The 18,665-nt window shown below is 45.6% G+C and overlaps 1 protein-coding gene across 2 annotated transcripts; it reads left to right on the top strand.

The window, feature by feature from the left end:
- Window positions 1-3,216: 3,216 nt before the first annotated feature.
- Window positions 3,217-18,662, top strand: gareml (GRB2 associated, regulator of MAPK1-like). Of its 2 annotated transcripts, none has more exons than XM_083790798.1 (7): window positions 3,217-3,442; window positions 6,383-6,523; window positions 10,431-10,561; window positions 11,742-11,907; window positions 12,672-13,561; window positions 15,335-15,504; window positions 15,928-18,662. In XM_083790798.1, the coding sequence occupies exons 1-7, from the start codon at window positions 3,331-3,333 to the stop codon at window positions 16,535-16,537; spliced, it is 2,220 nt and encodes a 739-aa protein (XP_083646924.1). In that variant the 5' UTR covers window positions 3,217-3,330; the 3' UTR covers window positions 16,538-18,662. The 2 variants fall into 2 exon arrangements, with proteins under 2 accessions (XP_083646924.1, XP_083646923.1); XM_083790797.1 differs by having other exon boundaries at window positions 12,669-13,561.
- The last annotated feature ends 3 nt before the right edge of the window (window positions 18,663-18,665 follow it).

The raw sequence follows: 18,665 nt of genomic DNA, 5'->3' as shown, positions 1-18,665 counted from the left end.
TTTTTAACTCTTTGATTACAGCTCAGAGAACAAACTCCTTCATTGTATTTGAAGACATTAAAGCATCTTTAGAAATTTAAGTTTTTTTCCTCAGGTTTGCAAGTAATGCTGAAGAGATCTGTAGATTATGTACACATACACAATCATCCATAAGTGAAACCTACTGAATACCACATAGTGCTTTAGCTTTCTTTTTTATACCTAATAATGTGATGTGTAGTTGAATGCCATGGACTCAACTGGATCAGAAGGACTAACTTGACTGATTTCAGACAGTTGTCCTGTGAAATTATTTTATTATTATAAGTTTGACCCTAGTCCCTTGTGCTGCCTTACATAGTGACGTAGAATCTCCACATAAAGTGTAACCTGCATAATGACCCACCTGCATGTTGAAGGGTTATACTTTATTGAAACAGCAGCAGGCAGCAGCTGGAGTCTATTGCAAGAGTTTACTTCCGTTGACCCCCTTTTCTTCATCATTCAGAACAGCCTCCCAAAAATACTTATTTGATATTTATTTACTTCATCTCTTTAATATACAGAAAATAAATGTTCAGGTTGTGATTCCAATTTTATCCAATCTGGAGAGGACTCCAAAAATAATTTATCCGCTCTTTCATAGTGTTTTGTTTTGTTTCATCACTTCCAATTTCAATTGTTTGTTTGTCCTACAACAGTATATCCTCTTTGAATTTTCTCTCTTGATTGGATCATACAACTGGTATGTTTTACTAGGGCTGTAGAGGCGGGGAAATCCCTGTTACTGAACTGAACACTGATTGCTATGGGAATATAGAGCTATTTAACAAAAGATACCCCCATCCCCTTAAAAATTTAACTATACTAGAAATTAGTGATGATAGTATAGCTTAGGTATGCTGCCCTGCTAAGATTAAGGAGGAAGTTATACTCTGTCCTAATATACAGTAAATGTCAATTATGTCACTGTAGTAGAGAGTGTCAGTCAAAGTCAATGGAGATACTATATGCACAGTGAAATATGACAGTTATCACTGCATAGTTATTTTAGAGTGATATATTTAGGAAGGATTCAATTTCAAAATTTAAGTGGTGTTTAGTATTGACTACTCATGGTGAGTAGTATGCTTCATGGCAGGCCTGTCCTCCTGTCCACATAGGCCAAAGCACTTTCATGTACTCAACTCAGCCCCCTACATGGAAGTAATTGTACAATTATTTAATTAAAATAGTAAGCTGAAAGTCTTCTCGCCTCCTGGAGAGTTTAACTGATTACGGGTCATGGAGCATGACTCGGTTAGGAGGGACGGCGCTGATTATGCTTTATTTAGACTAGATTTATATAGACGGTCACTTGGCCCTCAAGTCTGCTGGTCTGACTGCTTAGACTAGATTTATATGGACGGTCACTTGGCCCTCAAGTCTGCTGGTCTGACTGCTTAGACTAGATTTATATAGACGGTCACTTGGCCCTCAAGTCTGCTGGTCTGACTGCTTAGACTAGATTTATATAGACGGTCACTTGGCCCTCAAGTCTGCTGGTCTGACTGCTTAGACTAGATTTATATAGACGGTCACTTGGCCCTCAAGTCTGCTGGTCTGACTGCTGCCATTTGAGTGCTGCTTCTGACCTTTCAGGTTTTTAATGGACGATATGGGCAGTCAAAAAGCTGGCAATAGCAACTTCCACCTGGACCTGTCTGCTGTCTTTGTTCCTTGCCAAGCAGTGCACCTCCTTTCAACAGGGCTGGCTCTATTCCTCTCTAATTGACTCTTATCACATCATTTTGATGATAAGAGCCTCGTCACATGGATGATCAAAAGGCTGTTATAAAATATATTAACCTCTATTAGTGTACATTGTATTATAGCTTAGAGAAGAATGACTAATGGGGTTTCTTGCTAATTATTTCCATGAGAGTGATGTCCTCTCTCAGTGGGTGGTAAGTCTGCCACTCCACTCTGCTGGCTTTGTACTTTTTCCTGTCATCGGGAGGAACACTGTGTCTAAATGTGTGAACTCTGTTTGAGAGCAGTCCATGATCTGTATAACGTTAAACAGGAGTCACTTTGTTATTTTAAACTGTTCCGAGAGGGGTTAGATTATGACATTAATTTAGAGTGGCATGACGCGATTCAGGTTGACCATATAGGTAGCCTGGGCTAAATAAATTACATCAACACCTAATAGTCAAGACTCTAGTTTTAGAACCACTGCTCTAGACTCAGAGTCTAGAGCAGTGGTTCTAAAACTATTCATATCAAGGATAACTATCGATATGTAATTCGGCCACGGACCCCCATCTGAAAAGATTTTGTGCCAGGGACCCCCATAAGAGATCTATATTTTTTATTCTAAATTATTCTAGATTTTTGCAGACCTACAAGTTCACAATCTGCCATGAGACATTGTGAGCTTCATAGATTAGACTATTTTTGAGTATAAAGTGTAAGTGGTTAAACTGAGTGTGATGCTATATTTTGCTGGAGACCCCATTGGGACAACTTCAAAGGACCCCTGGGCCCAGGGGTTCCTCCATCTCACTTTGAGAACCACTGGTCTATAGCAAGGTCTGGTTTCGCAAACATTCATTTTCAGGCCATGAACCCCAAATAATCAGAACTGGGGGCCGCCCGCAGTCCCACACCCTGACAAGCACTTGTAATTAGAAGTTGATGGCATAAGCCTACCACATTACATAGTTTGACTCGAGGCATTGTGAGCTTGTAGATCGGTCGATCAATGTTTTTGCTCTCATTATTAATGTATTTATTTTATTTATATTATTTATTGATTTATTTAAAAGGTCTTAAATATTCCTTAAATTGTCAATGATAGCCTACCCTACCCTATACACTCATACTGTATGTTGGTTTGCTTACTGTTGACTGAGAGAATTAACAATGTTGCACAAAAGCTAATCATGTCATCAAAATCATTTGATGACATGGGGGTCCCAACCCCACCGTTTGGGAACCATTGATAGAAGGCCAGGGGCAGGGTGCGCTCATGGTCCTGCAGTGAGAGACAGACCATTCCCCAACTAGGACGTTTCCTCCGGTCTGTTCGCTGCTCTGACTAGAGGAGGGCCAGCCTCCAGACAGAGAGAGAGGAGGAGAGGAGGTGTCGGCGGATCCACGGGGACAGAGAGAGAGAGAGACTAGCGAGAGAGAGGGTTTGCGCTCCCTCCGCCCCCGCGAGAGCCTGCGTGCACTGCATGCACACCATATCTATTCAAACATGGCGAGACTCTGTGCCCTTCTAACACCATCGGCCCCACGGACTCCGCCACCGGCTCTGGAAGTCTCTGGTACTGCGAGCCCGTGAAACCACTATGACCCGAGAGGATGGACAAGTTGTCGGCGAGCCTGTCGGAGATAGCGTGGAGTCCGTTGGCTCTGCCGCTAGACGCGGTGGTCAGCAAGTTCCGTCTGCCCACATTGGTCCGTCTCGCCCACGGTAAGAAGAAGAGCGGAGCTTTCTGAGTGGTTTTCTTTCTGTATTTTCCCACGGCGATACGACCCAAACGTCACAACTTTAGGGCTGTTGCATCCTAAACAATCGCCTGTTTTAGATCCGTTGTATCGCCGTACTTGTTTACGCATAGACCCGTTACTCGTTATACGCTACTGTCAAAAACTACTAACTAGAATAGAGTTGCACAGAAAATCTCCTTCAAAACGTTATATCAACTCACCCTTTACATTTAATAATGCTGTCTAAGTTATGTAGTATAGGCTATGCTCTCCGAAAATGCATTTGTTCTTTATTCTTGGGTGTCATGGACAAAGTTGTTATAGGCTGCCCAGAAAGCCACAAAGTGCCTGTTGTGTTGCTGAAGTGCTGCTCAATTCTTTTCATATGTAAATGATGTAATCTGTCGGTGAATGTTCTGAATACTAACGAGCGGCGAAGAGGAAACATTCAAGTTTCCTACATTCTCACTGAACACGAGCGCGCACCCTGTCACGGTTCCCAACAATACGCACCACGATTTGGCGTGCGTGCGTGTGCAATAGTCGAGAGAGTGGGTGTTCATTAACCGGACTTCGTTTATCCTACAGATGACTAGTTGTTTGCACAAGCAGTCAGCCCCATGGCGGTTATTTATTTACAATGTGATGCCATCATCAATTTCTAGATATTATGCCCTATATTGCATATTCATCTGACTATTTATGACTATTTCCTGTCAGCAACAGCAATGCATGGTAGGAAATTATAAGTATCACCAACCAAAAGCAAGTAGTGACAGTAGTCTAGTAAATAAACTGGCAATTCTTTCTGGTATAAAAGTTCCCTGTCCAGTAGGTTATTGAATATCTTATGGAAACTATAACCCATTATGGATTGCTATTGTGGAAGTGATAGTTTCCTTTTGGAAATCACCTCATCAAAAGCATCATTGAACCAACGCATCAATTTTCTGTCCAGCACCCCTTTGCCCTGTTTTAGTTGTAATTGTTGGACATTATTTCCTGTTAAGTTTCACAAAATCCACAGATTAATAATGATAATAACAACAATAATAGAATAATACAAATTAAAAGTAGGCAATACCCTGCAAATATAGCTTCATGTTCAAAGCTCATTGATTTAAAGATGAGGGCTCCAGTGGATTTAAGGACAGGGAAACCTGAATAATCTTGTGCGTGGATAGTAGCCTATTCAAATGAGTCTGATGAATCACCCCCCTCCAGTTACTAAATGAGGTTTTTGCCGCTAAAGGGTTTTGTGCAAATTGCAACAGGTAACACACTCAGGGTATCCAAACAACAGTGGAAAAAGGCAAAGACCATTTTTTGATTAAGCACTCCACTGTCACTGTCACAAGGCAGAAATAAATATTTCTGTTTCAGCAATCCTGTTTCTGTCAAGCTTGACTGTGTCCCCAGCCCAGATGTCCACTACCATTTTTCACTTATTCAGAAGTGTGTGTGTGTGACTGTGTGTGTGTGTGTGTGTGTGTGTGTGTGTGTGTGTGTGTGTGTGTGTGTGTTATGTGATTGAATTGTGCCATTGTGCTCTCAGCAGAAATCAATGCTACTGTGCTACATGATGGCTTTAGTGGAAGCTGGAAAGGGCCCCCGTGTGTGTGTGTGTGTGTGTGTGTGTGTGTGTGTGTGTGTGTGTGTGTGCACACGCACCACGCATTGTCGTCTAATAGGAGGTTGCCAGATAGCGGGGTCCTCATGAGCAGGTTAGGGGTGGAGAGACATCACTGATAGGGGTAATTACCTAGTCCCAACAGACTGAACACTGTGTGTGTGTGTGTGTGTGTGTGTGTGTGTGTGTGTGTGTGAGAGCGAGTGTGAGCGAGTGGGTGGGTGGGTGGGTGCGCGTGTTGGTGGGTGCATGCGTGTGTGTGTGTGTGTGTGTGTGTGTGTGTGGGTGGCGCGTTGATATTGCAGTGTCTGTGTTCCCTGTGTTTTGTGTTTGTGTCTGTGTGCTTGTATGTTGACAGTAGGGGGTGGGGTTAGAACAGCAGTTGGGTTTGTTGTGTGAGTGTGCTCTTTACAGGGTTTGGGGAATGTACATCTGTTATCTATGTGTTTTGTATAACCCTGGGTATTGTATTTGTGTTTTCCATAAATTTAATTATCACTGTGTAGGATTAGAAAATGTCATTTTAAGGTCACTTGTCTGTTGCTTGCGTGTAACGGTTACACGCACAAGCAAGGGTTACCATACAGGGTTACCGTGAGTGTAACCCATTTCTCTCTGCATTTGTATGAGTAATGTGTGTAGATCCACTGTATGTGTACTGTATGTATGTCTATGTGTACTGCATGAGTATCTGCACAGTACTGTATAATATGTCTTTGTGTACTATGTGTATGTGTACAGTAGGAGTTTTTGTACAATATGTGTATGCATAATATGTGCATGTGTACTGCATACAGTATGTGTATGTATACTGTATGTGTATCAGGTATGCCTCATATGAATAACCCAATTAAGTGAATATCCCGTTTATGATCATAAGAGAGAACTTAAATAATACCGGAGTGACATCAGTATAGTCAGTCAGAGGCCAAGGTATGTATACTGTAACAGATATACTACATAGACCTTTGTGCACTGTGTAGGTGACATCATGTAGTAGCGTAGCCGTATAAGACAGTGTAAAGTTAAACACAACGCAGGTGGCAGTATAGCGGCAGCAGGGTGATCCTGTGTGCTGGCCTGTGTTGTCAGGACGCCTGATTATGAATCCCACCAACGTTCTAGGGTAGACCTGCCTAACCATGTGTCTGAACTGTGGCTTCAGTACATCTGATGGTAGCCAGTTGGAAACTGTCTAAAATCTTTTGAAACATCGGATTGTGGACTGGAAGGTCTTTTTATGTGTTTGTGTTCCAGTGTGGAGGGTCTTTTAATTGTTTGTGTGTGTTCCAGGTGAGTGTGTGGAGGGTCTTACAGAGGAAGATGTGGTTCTGTTGCATTCCTGTCGACAGTGGACCACGGTGACGGCCCACAGCTTGGAGGAGGGACACTATGTCATAGGACCCAAGATAGACATCCCACTGCAGTACCAGGGTGAATACACACATGCACATGCAGACACACACGTCACACATCACATACATACTGTTAGGCACTCGGGGCTCTAAAGGGCGCTCTGTCCAACATTTTGGTTCCAAACAAGATTTCTTGAAAATTACTGACTGTATTGTCATGGGTTTTGCTGTGCATTTTGGTGACCCCACAGCCTTTCCAGTTCCACTAGATCCACCCTCCAGCCAACATTTCCAGTTGCGAGTAACTCTTTTAAACCACAGGGCACGCGACAACGCTTTCCCCCGCCGACACTCCCATGTTAATGAATGACAAAAGATTTACGTTTTCCCATGTGCATTCTCATTGAAATGCATTAACCATAACCAGACATCCCAGGTTTGGCCATGCTTTGTTTGGGTGGGTTTCCAGTGTAAAGCAGCACGGCTGCTAGCGGGGATTTTTTCTAAGATAGCATGAAGTGAAATAGCAACACATGCTGATTAGGTGAATCTTGTACTGTGGAATCTCGTGTGGAATTTGTCCACACGAGCAGACAGATTTGACAGCATAGTGGGTGATGTCTGTCACATCACACACACACACACACACACACACACACACACACACACACACACACACACACACACACACACACACACACACACACACACACACACACACACACTCACTCACTCACTCACTCACTCACTCACTCACTCACTCACTCACTCACTCACTCACTCACTCACTCACTCACTCACTCACTCACACACACACACAGCTCCGGCCACTGTTTTTTCCCAGGCATCCACCCACTGGCAGGCGTGACCTTACCTGACTCTCATCCAATCCAAGCCACTGAGCTTGTCCTCTAAGGGCCTCCTTGTCATCAATGGACCCAGCCAGCGTTACCTCACCAGGGCTTCGTCCCCATCACATTCCCATTGTTCCAAGTGTCCATCCAGTAGCGTCGCTCCCTGTGTAACAGGATCCTAATGCCTCCGCTCCGCTGCTTCCTCTTTTGATGGGAGCGCTGATGTCACCCCCGACTGCTGTGATTACTGAGTCAGTAATCAGGATAATGAAAGATGTCTCAGGGACCGGATGGTCAGGGGGATTTTCTTTTCTTTTTTCTTTTTTTCCAGTTTTTTCTGTTTATTTCATATATAGGCCTATATTTTTAAGGAGGGACAGACAGTAGGCTGACAGGAAATGGGGAGAGAGATGGGGGGTGACATGCAGTAAAGGCCGTCGGGATTCGGGAGTCGAACCCACGGCACACTGCCAGGCTGGATTACCAGCCAGGGTGGGGGGGTGGCGGGTTCTGACAAGTTGAGATCAGGGTCATTGTAGAACTTGCATTATTGACATTTTTAACAGAAATTCTAATCTAGGGCCATTTCAAATGACCTAACCTGTATTAGTTGACCGATCTTGTGGATGCTCTCTTAATGTAACAGATTCTTATTGGATTTAGTGTAAACAACAGCAACAACAAAGATTTTGCTGTGTTATTATTAGGCCTGTATAGGATGTTATTGGAGTTGTTTATTTTAACATAGCTGCTCTTTATTCATTGTAATATAGAGTAGTACAATTACAATGTAGTGTAATAGTGTGGGAACAATCATATTCTGAGGTTGTTTCAGTGAATATCTTGTGTTTGTGGATGAAATGTTATCTGTCATCTATTTTGAGTGTCTTTTAAAAGGAGTAGGTTGTATCATGGCCACCAGGTCTGTCACGCTGGAAGACCTGATTTGTTTGTGGAAGGAAGGGAATGGAAAGTACCTTTGGACATACAGTGGGCCGACCTAGAATTTGTCCTCTGCATTGAACCCATCCTAACTATTAAGTGCAATGAGTAGCGCCCAAGGAGCATTTAGGGGGCAATGTACTTTAACGTGATACAAACAGGAGTCAGGATCGAACCGGGAACCTTCTGATTCCCAGTCAACCACTGGAGTAGATCCGTCCACATCAGCTTCTTCCTCGCTGCTGTGTGCTGTAGTCGCACGTGATGGTAGTCTGTCATCGTTCGTATCGCTAAGCGGTACACTCCATACATTGAGAACACATCCTATATATAAACAGGAAAAATGAATCAATTTGGATTGCTTTGATCTCTCTTTACATGATGACGAATGAGCTAGTGTGTTTGCGGAATCATCGTAGATGAGCTAACGTCTGCTTGATGATGTCATACAGGAAGTACAAATAGGCTTAGGAGGAGAGCAATATAGGTTCCCCCTGGGATAGACAACAGGATGTTCCCCCCCTCTCTGTCTCTCTCCCCATCCCTCCTGAATGAGTAGCGGATGACTGAAGGTTAGATGAAAAACAGAACAGCTGAATGATCCACTGAGGTAAGTAAGTAAGTACACCCTCGAACACCCAAGTGAAAGGGAACCAACACCCATAGACAATAAAATCCTTAGTATTATTTTAACCAATTAAACCCTATAGGCTACTTCATTGACTGGAGTCCCCTAAGGCTTTTTCCTTGCCCCACGCCTTTTTTCTCTTTGCCAAAATAGTGTGTCTGCAATTTCTGATCATTGTTCGCCTATAATTCCGCGTCCAGAAGAATAGGGATGTGGTTCACATGGTTAACTCTAATTAAGGGCCATTCGCACAGAGCACTATAACTATAAAAACATAGTTTTAAAAGTCAAGTGTATGGCAGAGTTTACACCTACTATATATATGTATTGTTATAGTTACTGTACTCTACTGTGCTCTGTACTGTATTGTATTGTAGTGTACTGTGCGGGGGTCCCCGGAACATCCAGACCCCCATATAGTTATAGTGTTCCTGGAGCCAACCAATATGAGCCTAAATATTGTTCTCATATTTGAAGGTGCATTGTTGTTTGCAGGAAGACGTCTTGCTAAAAGATGTTGAATGTTGGCCTTTGCTGTCCGTTCGGCAGACATTTGTACGTGTAGTGTGACAGGAGGTCTGCTATAATTTAGCATTTGGTTTGTTTTTATTGGCTGGTGAAGCGTTCCGTTCAGTCACCTTGCGCCTTGGCTGCTGTAGGTGGGGGTGGGGGGGGGGGGCGGTGGGGGGGGGGCAGGACCTGTTGAAATGTAGCACCACTCTTGTTGTTTGAGGTGGAAGTGGCTCCTTATCCTCAGTGCAGTGAGGAGAGGAGAGGAGAGGAGAGGAGAGGAGAGGAGAGGAGAGGAGAGGAGAGGAGAGGAGAGGAGGAATGTGGACATGTTGGCCTGGCGCTTATTATTCTGCTTGGCCTGCCAGACTGGGAAAAAAAAAACTTTCTGATCTCTTTCTGACACGCACGCACGCACAAATGCATGCCACAGGTCTCACTCGCTGCATCCCCTCCCCCCCCCCCCCCTTCCACACACACACACACACACACACACACACACACACACACACACACACACACACACACACACAACATAACACAGACGCAAACACAGAGACACTTGGAATGAGTGCTACTGCTTCCTTTCCTTATCCGGAATACTTGGATCAGAGAGAAAGAGAGAGAGAGAGGGGCAGAGAGAGCAGAAGTGTGTAAGATTTACGGATGGGGGGGTTGTGTGTGTGTGTGTGTGAGAGAGTGTCGCCATGGTGATGTGTCTCTGCTCTGCGTAAGAATGGGGGTCCTTTATTGGTTGCCATGCCAACCACCATCAGCTGTCAATTGACTGACAGAGAGCCAGGTCGTAGGTCACTGAGGTGAAACTTGTGCCCCCCACCCCGTGTGTGTGTGTGTGTGTGTGTGTGTTTGTGTTTAAGTTAGGAGTGTTGATAATACAAACAGGAAGAAAGGAAAAAAACAAGAAACAAACACAAAGAGAGAGAGAGAGAGAGAGAGAGAGAGAGAGAGAGAGAGAGAGAGAACAAATTAAACAAAGACAGAAAGAAAGCAAGGAAACAACTTAACCCTCTCCTCTCCTCTCCTCTCCACAGGGAGGTTCAAGCTCCTTGACGAGGACAGGGACATCAGAGATCCGGTCCAGTTCTTCTCCAGTGTGGAGGAAGTTGCAGGGGCGTTCCCCGACCGGGTCTTTGTCATGGAAACCATCACCTTCAGTGTCAAGGTTTGCTCTCACACTGTTTGCCTGATATAATAATACTCAGCTGCAGTCTCAACATGTTGTGGGTGTGTAGAACATCTCCATCTCCCATCTCCAACGTCTGTGAGCTTGTGGATCAGCTATTTTCGGTGTGACACCAGCACTCAAGTGCATGTACTAGGCTTTACCTTTCTATGCAAAGATTAATGTTCATTTCAGACCATCAACACTGCATTTGTCAACTAATCTATTTCAGTCAAATAACTCACGAATAGAATGAACCAATATCTTGGCGTTCAGGGCAGGCTCTGCTAATCTTTTCTCCCTGCTCAATTAGATAAATAACCATCACTATCATTGACCATTACGAGCAGGGAAATAGATATACAATAACAACCGCCCATGGGGATACAGAACTAATAGCAGAGCCCCACTGGTGGTGCTGGGGTGGCAGTGGGAGAAAACAGAACATAACAACAAACCAGGGATGCGCATACATGCACAGAAAGAACACCGACTTAGGTGAGCTTAAGTAACACGCCCAATTGGTCAGCTGATCACCACGTCAGCGTATGATGTATGGGACTTGCACTGTATAGAGTGTCGCAGTCCCGTCCCCTTTCATGACGACGCCAGGCCCAGGAAATGAATCCCAATGCATTTTTCCCATAGACATTTCAAGTGTTGTACCCTGCCCTTTATTTATTTTTTCTTATTATTTGTTCGGTCCAAATTTTCTTTTTATTGTCATGATTTGTCACGATCCGAGTTGGCTTACAGATCTTTAAATAAATACTTTTTGATGTCTATGGGAAAAAATTCCTGGGCCTGTCGTCGTCATGAAAGGGGGCGTGACTGCGACGCTCTATACACACACATAGTAATGCACAAGAGTGTTAATGCTGACTGAACTAACTCGCAGGCTACGTATCACTAGTTGATTTCATCAACAAATCTGTAAATTGTGTTTGCCAACTACTCTCCTGCAGAGACCAGTCTTTTTCACGTTGGTGGGGTTGCGGATTGACTATACTTATGTTCTGGCCACTGGCAGAATTAAAGGACTATATCTTGAGTCTACTAGTTGAGATGTGCTCTGTGTGTGTGTGTGTGTGTGTCTGTGTGTGTCTGTGTGTGTCTGTGTCTGTGTGTGTACTGTATATGCGTGCGCATGTGTGTGCATGTGCATGTGTGCATGTTGCAGGTGGTGTCGGGAGAGTTCAGCGAGGACAGTGAACCCTACAGCTTCACTCTGCAGGAAGGAGACGAGCTGTCACTCATGGGGAAGGCGGAGCTTCTGTGTGCCACGCCCTCCAGGGAGAGGACTGGACTGAGCGCGCTCCTGAGACGCCTGGGAAAGACCCCCAGAAGTAAGGCCTATGGCTACATTCCATACATGCATGTAGACCAAGTAGACTAGAGGAATTCTAAAGAATTACTATTAGTAATAGTAATAGTAATTGTAAAGTGTAATGTAGCGTCAATATATGTGTTTTATGTTATATTGAGTGAGTTGCTTCCAGTGAGTACTTTGTTTCTTATTTCGATATCTTGTATCCTGTATGGATTCAGTATACAGGTTCAACTGATTGGGTGAAATCCTGAAGTCCCGAAAATGTACTTTATTTTTCCTAAAGCGCCCTGTCAAACCCACTGAATTGAAATAATTGGAACATACAACATTTTTATGTTTGGGAACAAAACAAAACATAAAACATAAACAAAAACCATATATACCGTATATAATATTCCCCCAGGGGTGTATTTGTATAGATACAAATACACCCCTGGGGGAATATTTCCCCCTGAAAATAGCTGATCTACAACTTACAAGCTCACAATATGTCATGTTGTGATGCATTGTGAGCTTCTACATCTGCTATTTTTGGTATAGTTATCTCTGAGCATCTTACCTTTATGTACAACGGTGGTTCTCAAAGTGGGGTCTGGAAACCTCTAGGGGTCCGTGAGGGTGTCCCAGAGGGACCCTTATTGATTGTTAGGACTCTAACAATCAACTCTGTAACTCTGAGAGTGTACAAATGGAACCAAATGAACCCTTACTTGATGGTTACTTTGTACATGAGTATGTTTGTGTATGAGTGCCTCCATTAACCGTCCTGTGTGTCAGCAGGTAAAACTCCCTGCCTGGTCTGCATGAACCACCGCACCAATCAGAGCATAAGCCTGCCGTTCGCCTGCCGCGGCCGCTTCTGCACGCGCTCCCCACTGGAGCAGGGCATGCTGGGAGCGGAGCACACGGTGCGCAGCATCATCGAGCGTGTGCGGCTGCCCGTCAACGTGTCTGTGCCCTCGCGGCCGCCGCGCAACCCGTACGACCGTCACGCCGTGCGCGAGGGCCACCGCTACAAGCTGCTCAACATCGTCAGCAAGACGGTGGTCCTCTGCATGGTGCTGCGCGGGCGCCACGAGGTGTCGCCCTCCCACTTCCTGCTGCTGCGCTGCATGCCGCGCTTCAACACGGCCGAGGCCTCGGTCTACGCCGCCGCCCTGGAGAGCCTGCTGCTGAGGCACGCCTTCGACCCGGACGCCTATTCCCGCGCCGTGCGCGAGACGCGGCCCGAACTGGAGTGTGTGACGGAGGAGTGCGTGAGCCCGAGGCGGGGTGGCGGCGGCGGCGGGTCAGGCCCCTCGTCCCGCCTCTGCGTGGTGTCGGCGCGGGATTCGCTGGTCCCGCAGGCGCTGCAACGCCTCTCGCTCTGGGGCGGGGTGACGGACGGCCTGTCGCGGCGCTGCAGGGACTCGCTGGGAGAAGGGCTGGGGGAGGGGCCGGGGGAAGAGGAGCGGGAGTACGTGACGCCAGACTGGCCGACGGAGGCCGACGTGAGGACCGCAGAGGAGATCCCCTACGAGGAGCTCTGGACCAATCAGAATCACACGGAGGGCTTGGGGAAGGAGCCCAACCTCATCTCTTTCCATTCTACATCGTCCCTGGATGGATCGCTGGGCACCGTGGTGACCAGGATGTCCACTCCACCCCCCGTACCTCCCAAATCAGATGCTGTGAGTTTCCCCACCTCTCTCTCTCTCTCTTTCTCTCAGACCTTCCATTCTCTTCCTGCTCCTGGTTGTCTGACCAGGAGCATCCGGTTGTTAAAAGTCAGGATGGCTGGCTTGAATTATTCATTCATTACAGCTTTTAAACCTCGCTGACCACACGAACGAACACACACACACACACACACACACACACACACACACACACACACACACACACACACACACACACACACACACACACACACACACACACACACACACACACACACACACACACACACACACACACACACACACACACACACACACACACACACACACACACACACAGAGTTTCCTGGAACTGCTGCCACACACAGAAAGCTCTGCACACATTGCAACGCACGAGCATCTCACGGCCAGGCATGCAGAGATATACCGTATACAGTATGCTGTGACCACAAGGTTCCAGTGTGTGGTATACATTTCTATGGTGACGGTCTGATGATATGCCAGCCGAGTGTAATACTGTACATACTTGCTGCTTGTGATGTTGGCTCCAATTTAGTGTATTAAATCTAGGTTCACAACACAGATGTAAAAGAAATTAGTTTGATCTGTTATTGTTTTAGCTGACTGTAGATATACTAAATATATATAGACAGTTTTAGTGTTGGAAAAGTGAATTCAGTTCATCTGAGCACTTTCTTTGGCAGCGTAATTGGGATTAAAAGTGCACCCATTCTACACAGTAAAATGTTAATGTGTACAATTTGTCAATTTCTATTCTTTAATTTATTAAATACAATTTGGCTTCCAGGTATTTTAGTCCCATAGCATTGGTTTCTAGTGGTGTGTTCAGTGTTGTGAAAATGCACACGGACCATTTGACCACTTAAAACGGCACCCGTGTTAAAGGGATATTTCACAGTAAAAAAATATACCCCTCTCACCTATTATGAGTATGAGTCACCAGAACCAAGGACGGGTGTTTTCGATTAATCTGTCATGACTCATGGTTAAAATGGTATATATATATATATATATATATATATATATATATATCCAGGAACGGTTGGGAGCCGTTTCTGGCTTAGGTTCACAATCACCTGACTTTCCAAGCATTAAGTTCCACTGCCTGTCTGTGTTTCGGTTTGGTGTGTGTGTGTGTGTGTGTGTGTGTGTGTGTGTGTGTGTGTGTGTGTGTGTGTTTGTGTGTCTGCCTGTCTGTCTGCGTGTGTGTCTACGTGTGTGTATGTGTGAACATAAGCGTGTACGTGTGTACGCACGCGCGTGTGTGTGTGTATGTGTGGGAGGGAGGGAGGGAGGTTGTGTCTTTTAAGCAGTTGATTTGAATTATAGCCTGTTACATCGAGTCTGCTTCATCCCCTGATATTTAGCCTGCCAGGACATTTTGTGTGTGTGTGTGTGTGTGTGTGTGTGTGTGTGTGTGTGTGTGACTGTGTGACTGTGTGTGTGTGTGTGTGTGTGTTTGTAAGTGCTTGTGTGTATGTGTACAGTATGAGTGTGCTGTGTGAATAGCTTGAGAGTGTGGGCGAGTGTGTTTGAGGTGTAAAGGTCATTAAGTTTGACATTTACCCAACCGGAACACATGCACGCACGCACGCACACACACACACACACACACACACACACACACACACACACACACACACACACACACACACATTGAACTTTCTGTGAAATGTTAACCGAAAAAAAGAAACACTTTTGTGCGTGGATGTGTGTGTGTTTTTGTGTGCTGGCATGTGCGTGTACACGTGTTTGTTGGCATAGGTGAGAGAGGAGTGTCGGTTCCTGATCGCCCCTCCCGTCCCCCCTCGCTGTTCTAAAGGCAGCTCGGGACCCAGTCCGGTCCCCAGCCCCCCCGTCCCCCCACGCTTCCCCAAGGCCTCCACTTCACCCAGACCAAACCTCTCCTTCTACTCCTCTGGCCTGCAGGACAGGTGAGCACACGCACGCACGCACGCACGCACGCACGCACGCACGCACGCACGCACGCACGCACGCACGCACGCACGCACGCACGCACGCACGTGTGAAAGTGGGTGGTGCAGTGGCAAAGTAGCTATCCACCACCACAGAGTCTCGGGGTTCGAATCCACCGTGTGTTTTTTCGAGGGCACATATTAATCCTACGGGCTGGGAGGCACCTGTCAGAGGGAGTGCGGGGTGGGGCCTCCCCAGGTGAGTTAGATACAACAGCAGTGACAACACACAAATGTGTGAGGGGAGGAAATAATTGACATACTGACTAAAATTGGGTAGAAAAAGCAGGTAAAAAGCTAAAATTGAAAAAGCAATGAAAAGTATTACATGGAGACTTCCGGCTGACAGTGACCATAACCATGATGTCTTGTGTGCCCTAGCTGTTTGCCACCTCCGGACACATCTCTGTATTGTTATCCCTGCTCCTGGGCTGACTGTCCCGCCCCTAACGCCACCCACTCCAGCACCGAGCCAATCCCTGCCCTCCCTGCTAACACCACAGCCAATCCTCAGCCAGCGCAGGCCACCTGGTTGGAGCCGTCGTGGGTGGACTCCTATACGTCTGGCCCTCGGCTGAGGGCGCCTCCCCCTCAGAGCCGATTTGCTCCCTTTGGAGCGCTCAATCCTTTCAACCGCCAATCGCCTTGTCCCTCTCCCGAGCCCGTAGCCAACCCTGCGTCAAATTCCTCCCGAGGTGCCGAAGGGGGCGGGACTTCACCGGGGGTCACCGAAGAGTCGGCTGCCCTTCCAAGCGACCCCACATGGCGCCCTCCCGCCGACCTGTCTGCGCTGTCACTGGAGGAGGTGTCCGCCTGTCTGCGCTTCATCGGCCTATCGGAGGCGGCGGTGGGCGTGTTCCAGAGGGAGCGAATCGACGGCAGCCTTCTGGTGCAGCTGACTGAGGACATCCTGTCACATGACTTCCACCTGAGCCGACTGCATGTCACCAAGATCACACAGTTCATACAGGGCTGGAGACCCAAGATCTAACACACACACACACACACACACACACACACACACACAAACAAACACAGACGAGACAGTGCTGTCTTTACTGATAATGTGCCTGTTGGCCATTGAGCCATCCTGAATGTGCCTTCCACTATAGGACCCTGGCTGCTATAGCCCCACCGGCTGGAGCGCAGTCTCTGCAGGAGGGAAACCATGACACCTTGTGGTGAAACTGTTACTGACACCTAGACTGACATGACCCATTGACTGACTGATTTATTTAGCCTACCAATGTGAAGATGAAATCCAACCCCGGGGCTAGTTTACTAATTGACCACAGCAGGCAGTCAGACTTATGCCGATTTATACTCCATGGAGTCAATCTATGAGCTCACAACGTGTTGTGGATGTGACACTATGTGAGCTTATAGAGCTGCTATTTCCGGTGTGCAAAGCCATCGTATGACGGAACATAAATTGAGCATGAGACGGATGCACTGTATTTCAACACGTGTGTCAAAACGTATCTTGTATCATAAGACAACAAAGGTTGGAGGCAATGCTTGGATCTGTAATTGCCTGAGGGGTGAACGCACACATACACTCTTGCATAGCCACGTGACGATTACTGACATGAGCACTGGATCACTGATAGCAGTTTCAAACCTCACAATCTGTGAATTTTGTTTCAATAGAGCTTGCATTGAAAGGATGTTGTGTTGCAAGGTTTCACAAGATGAAACGTGTCACACACTCTGGCTCCATATGAAGTTATTTCTTAATCAGTACCCTTTTTGATGAATGGATTATTTCTTATGTTCATTCAGAACTTCCATTAAAAATAAATGTGTGACATGTAATTTGATCAATCTTCATATGACCACCGCGCTCTGACTATAGGTGCGCCACCCGTTCAAAACATATCAAAATAAAGGGTGTCATTTGATTGAATATCTGATTAACTCAGCGACCTCTCCAGAAATGTTTGACTGTCCTGATTGTCTGATCAGGTGTGTATTTGTTGGTGTGGCCTATAGCAGTTTATTATGGTACAGTCATGTGTTCATTCTGATGATTGCCAGCAGGTTGAAACATCAATGAATGAATCAGAACTTCATACGGAGCCAGTGTGACACCTTTTACTTATTTGTAAAGTTTGTTCCCAGTAGACTGCACCTCACTCTCCACAGCCATTGGTGTGTGTTACCTTTTCTACCTACAGGTTTTCACAAGACCATCACTAGATGCATAGATGTGTTGAAAGAGTGCAGTGACTGATGTAACCCCTGACCATAACAAACTACTTGGTATCTATAATTTTCTACTGCCACACAAAGTGAATTCTTAGAATGTACTGCAGGGTCACTCATTCAGATTGTCTCGATTCAGACAAAGGATAATGTTTGGCAGGATAACCTGCCATTGGACTTGTTTCTTCCAGCATCAGTTACATTTTGAGATAACTGCTAAATTGCTGCAGTTGGACATACTGTAAAATAAGGTGAAATATGTGAAACTGATACTGTCTGTGTCATCTGCCCTGAATTGTTGTGCTGTTCGCTTGATACATTTTTCTCTATTGTTCCCCCTCAAGGTTGTCATTGAATCTCTGAGCTAATACAATAGGGTGAAACAATCTTGGCACACATGAATCCCATCTAAATTGAACCTAGCTGAGGGGTAGCTAACAAAGACTCCATGCAGACACAATTGACCTCCTTTATGGCTGCCAGGAGAAGTTGAAATTGTGAGTATTCAATTTACTATTTTATCCAAGCCACTTTTTGGAGCATTTTGCAGCTTTTCAACAAGTGTCTGTTCTATGAATTCTATTTCTAACTTTAATAGAATTTCAAATCATGACACCACACGGTTAGTGATCGTTTAACCAGGAACTGTAGCCTAAAAAAATGCTGATCTAGAAGCAGGTTTACCCAATTAGCCAGATAACTGTGAATCACAATCTGCATAATCTCTGTTTTGAATAATTTGTCTCGAGTCAGATTAGCCATTGGTTCTTGTTGATGTCTTCTAGCCAAACCGACTGATGATCTCTCGTTATGAACTTGAAGAATAACTTAATTATAGAAAGTTAGTCATCAGGAAAACTGGGTGATTCAGGACACTTGACCTTTGTGGAATCTCCCTCCTGGACGTTGTTCTA

This window comes from Protomyctophum parallelum (assembly GCF_964188405.1).
Source record: "Protomyctophum parallelum genome assembly, chromosome: 19".
In the NCBI taxonomy this organism is placed as follows: domain Eukaryota; kingdom Metazoa; phylum Chordata; class Actinopteri; order Myctophiformes; family Myctophidae; genus Protomyctophum; species Protomyctophum parallelum.
This window is presented reverse-complemented; position numbering and strand designations above follow the sequence as displayed.

Bases quoted from the DNA above. Each gene is read 5' to 3' on its own strand.
- gareml (XM_083790797.1), top strand. From the start codon at position 3,331: ATGGACAAGTTGTCGGCGAGCCTGTCGGAGATAGCGTGGAGTCCGTTG. The intron at 3,443-6,382 runs GTAAGAAGAAGA...TGTGTGTTCCAG, and splicing joins ATTGGTCCGTCTCGCCCACG to GTGAGTGTGTGGAGGGTCTT. The intron at 15,505-15,927 runs GTGAGCACACGC...TGTGTGCCCTAG, and splicing joins TCCTCTGGCCTGCAGGACAG to CTGTTTGCCACCTCCGGACA.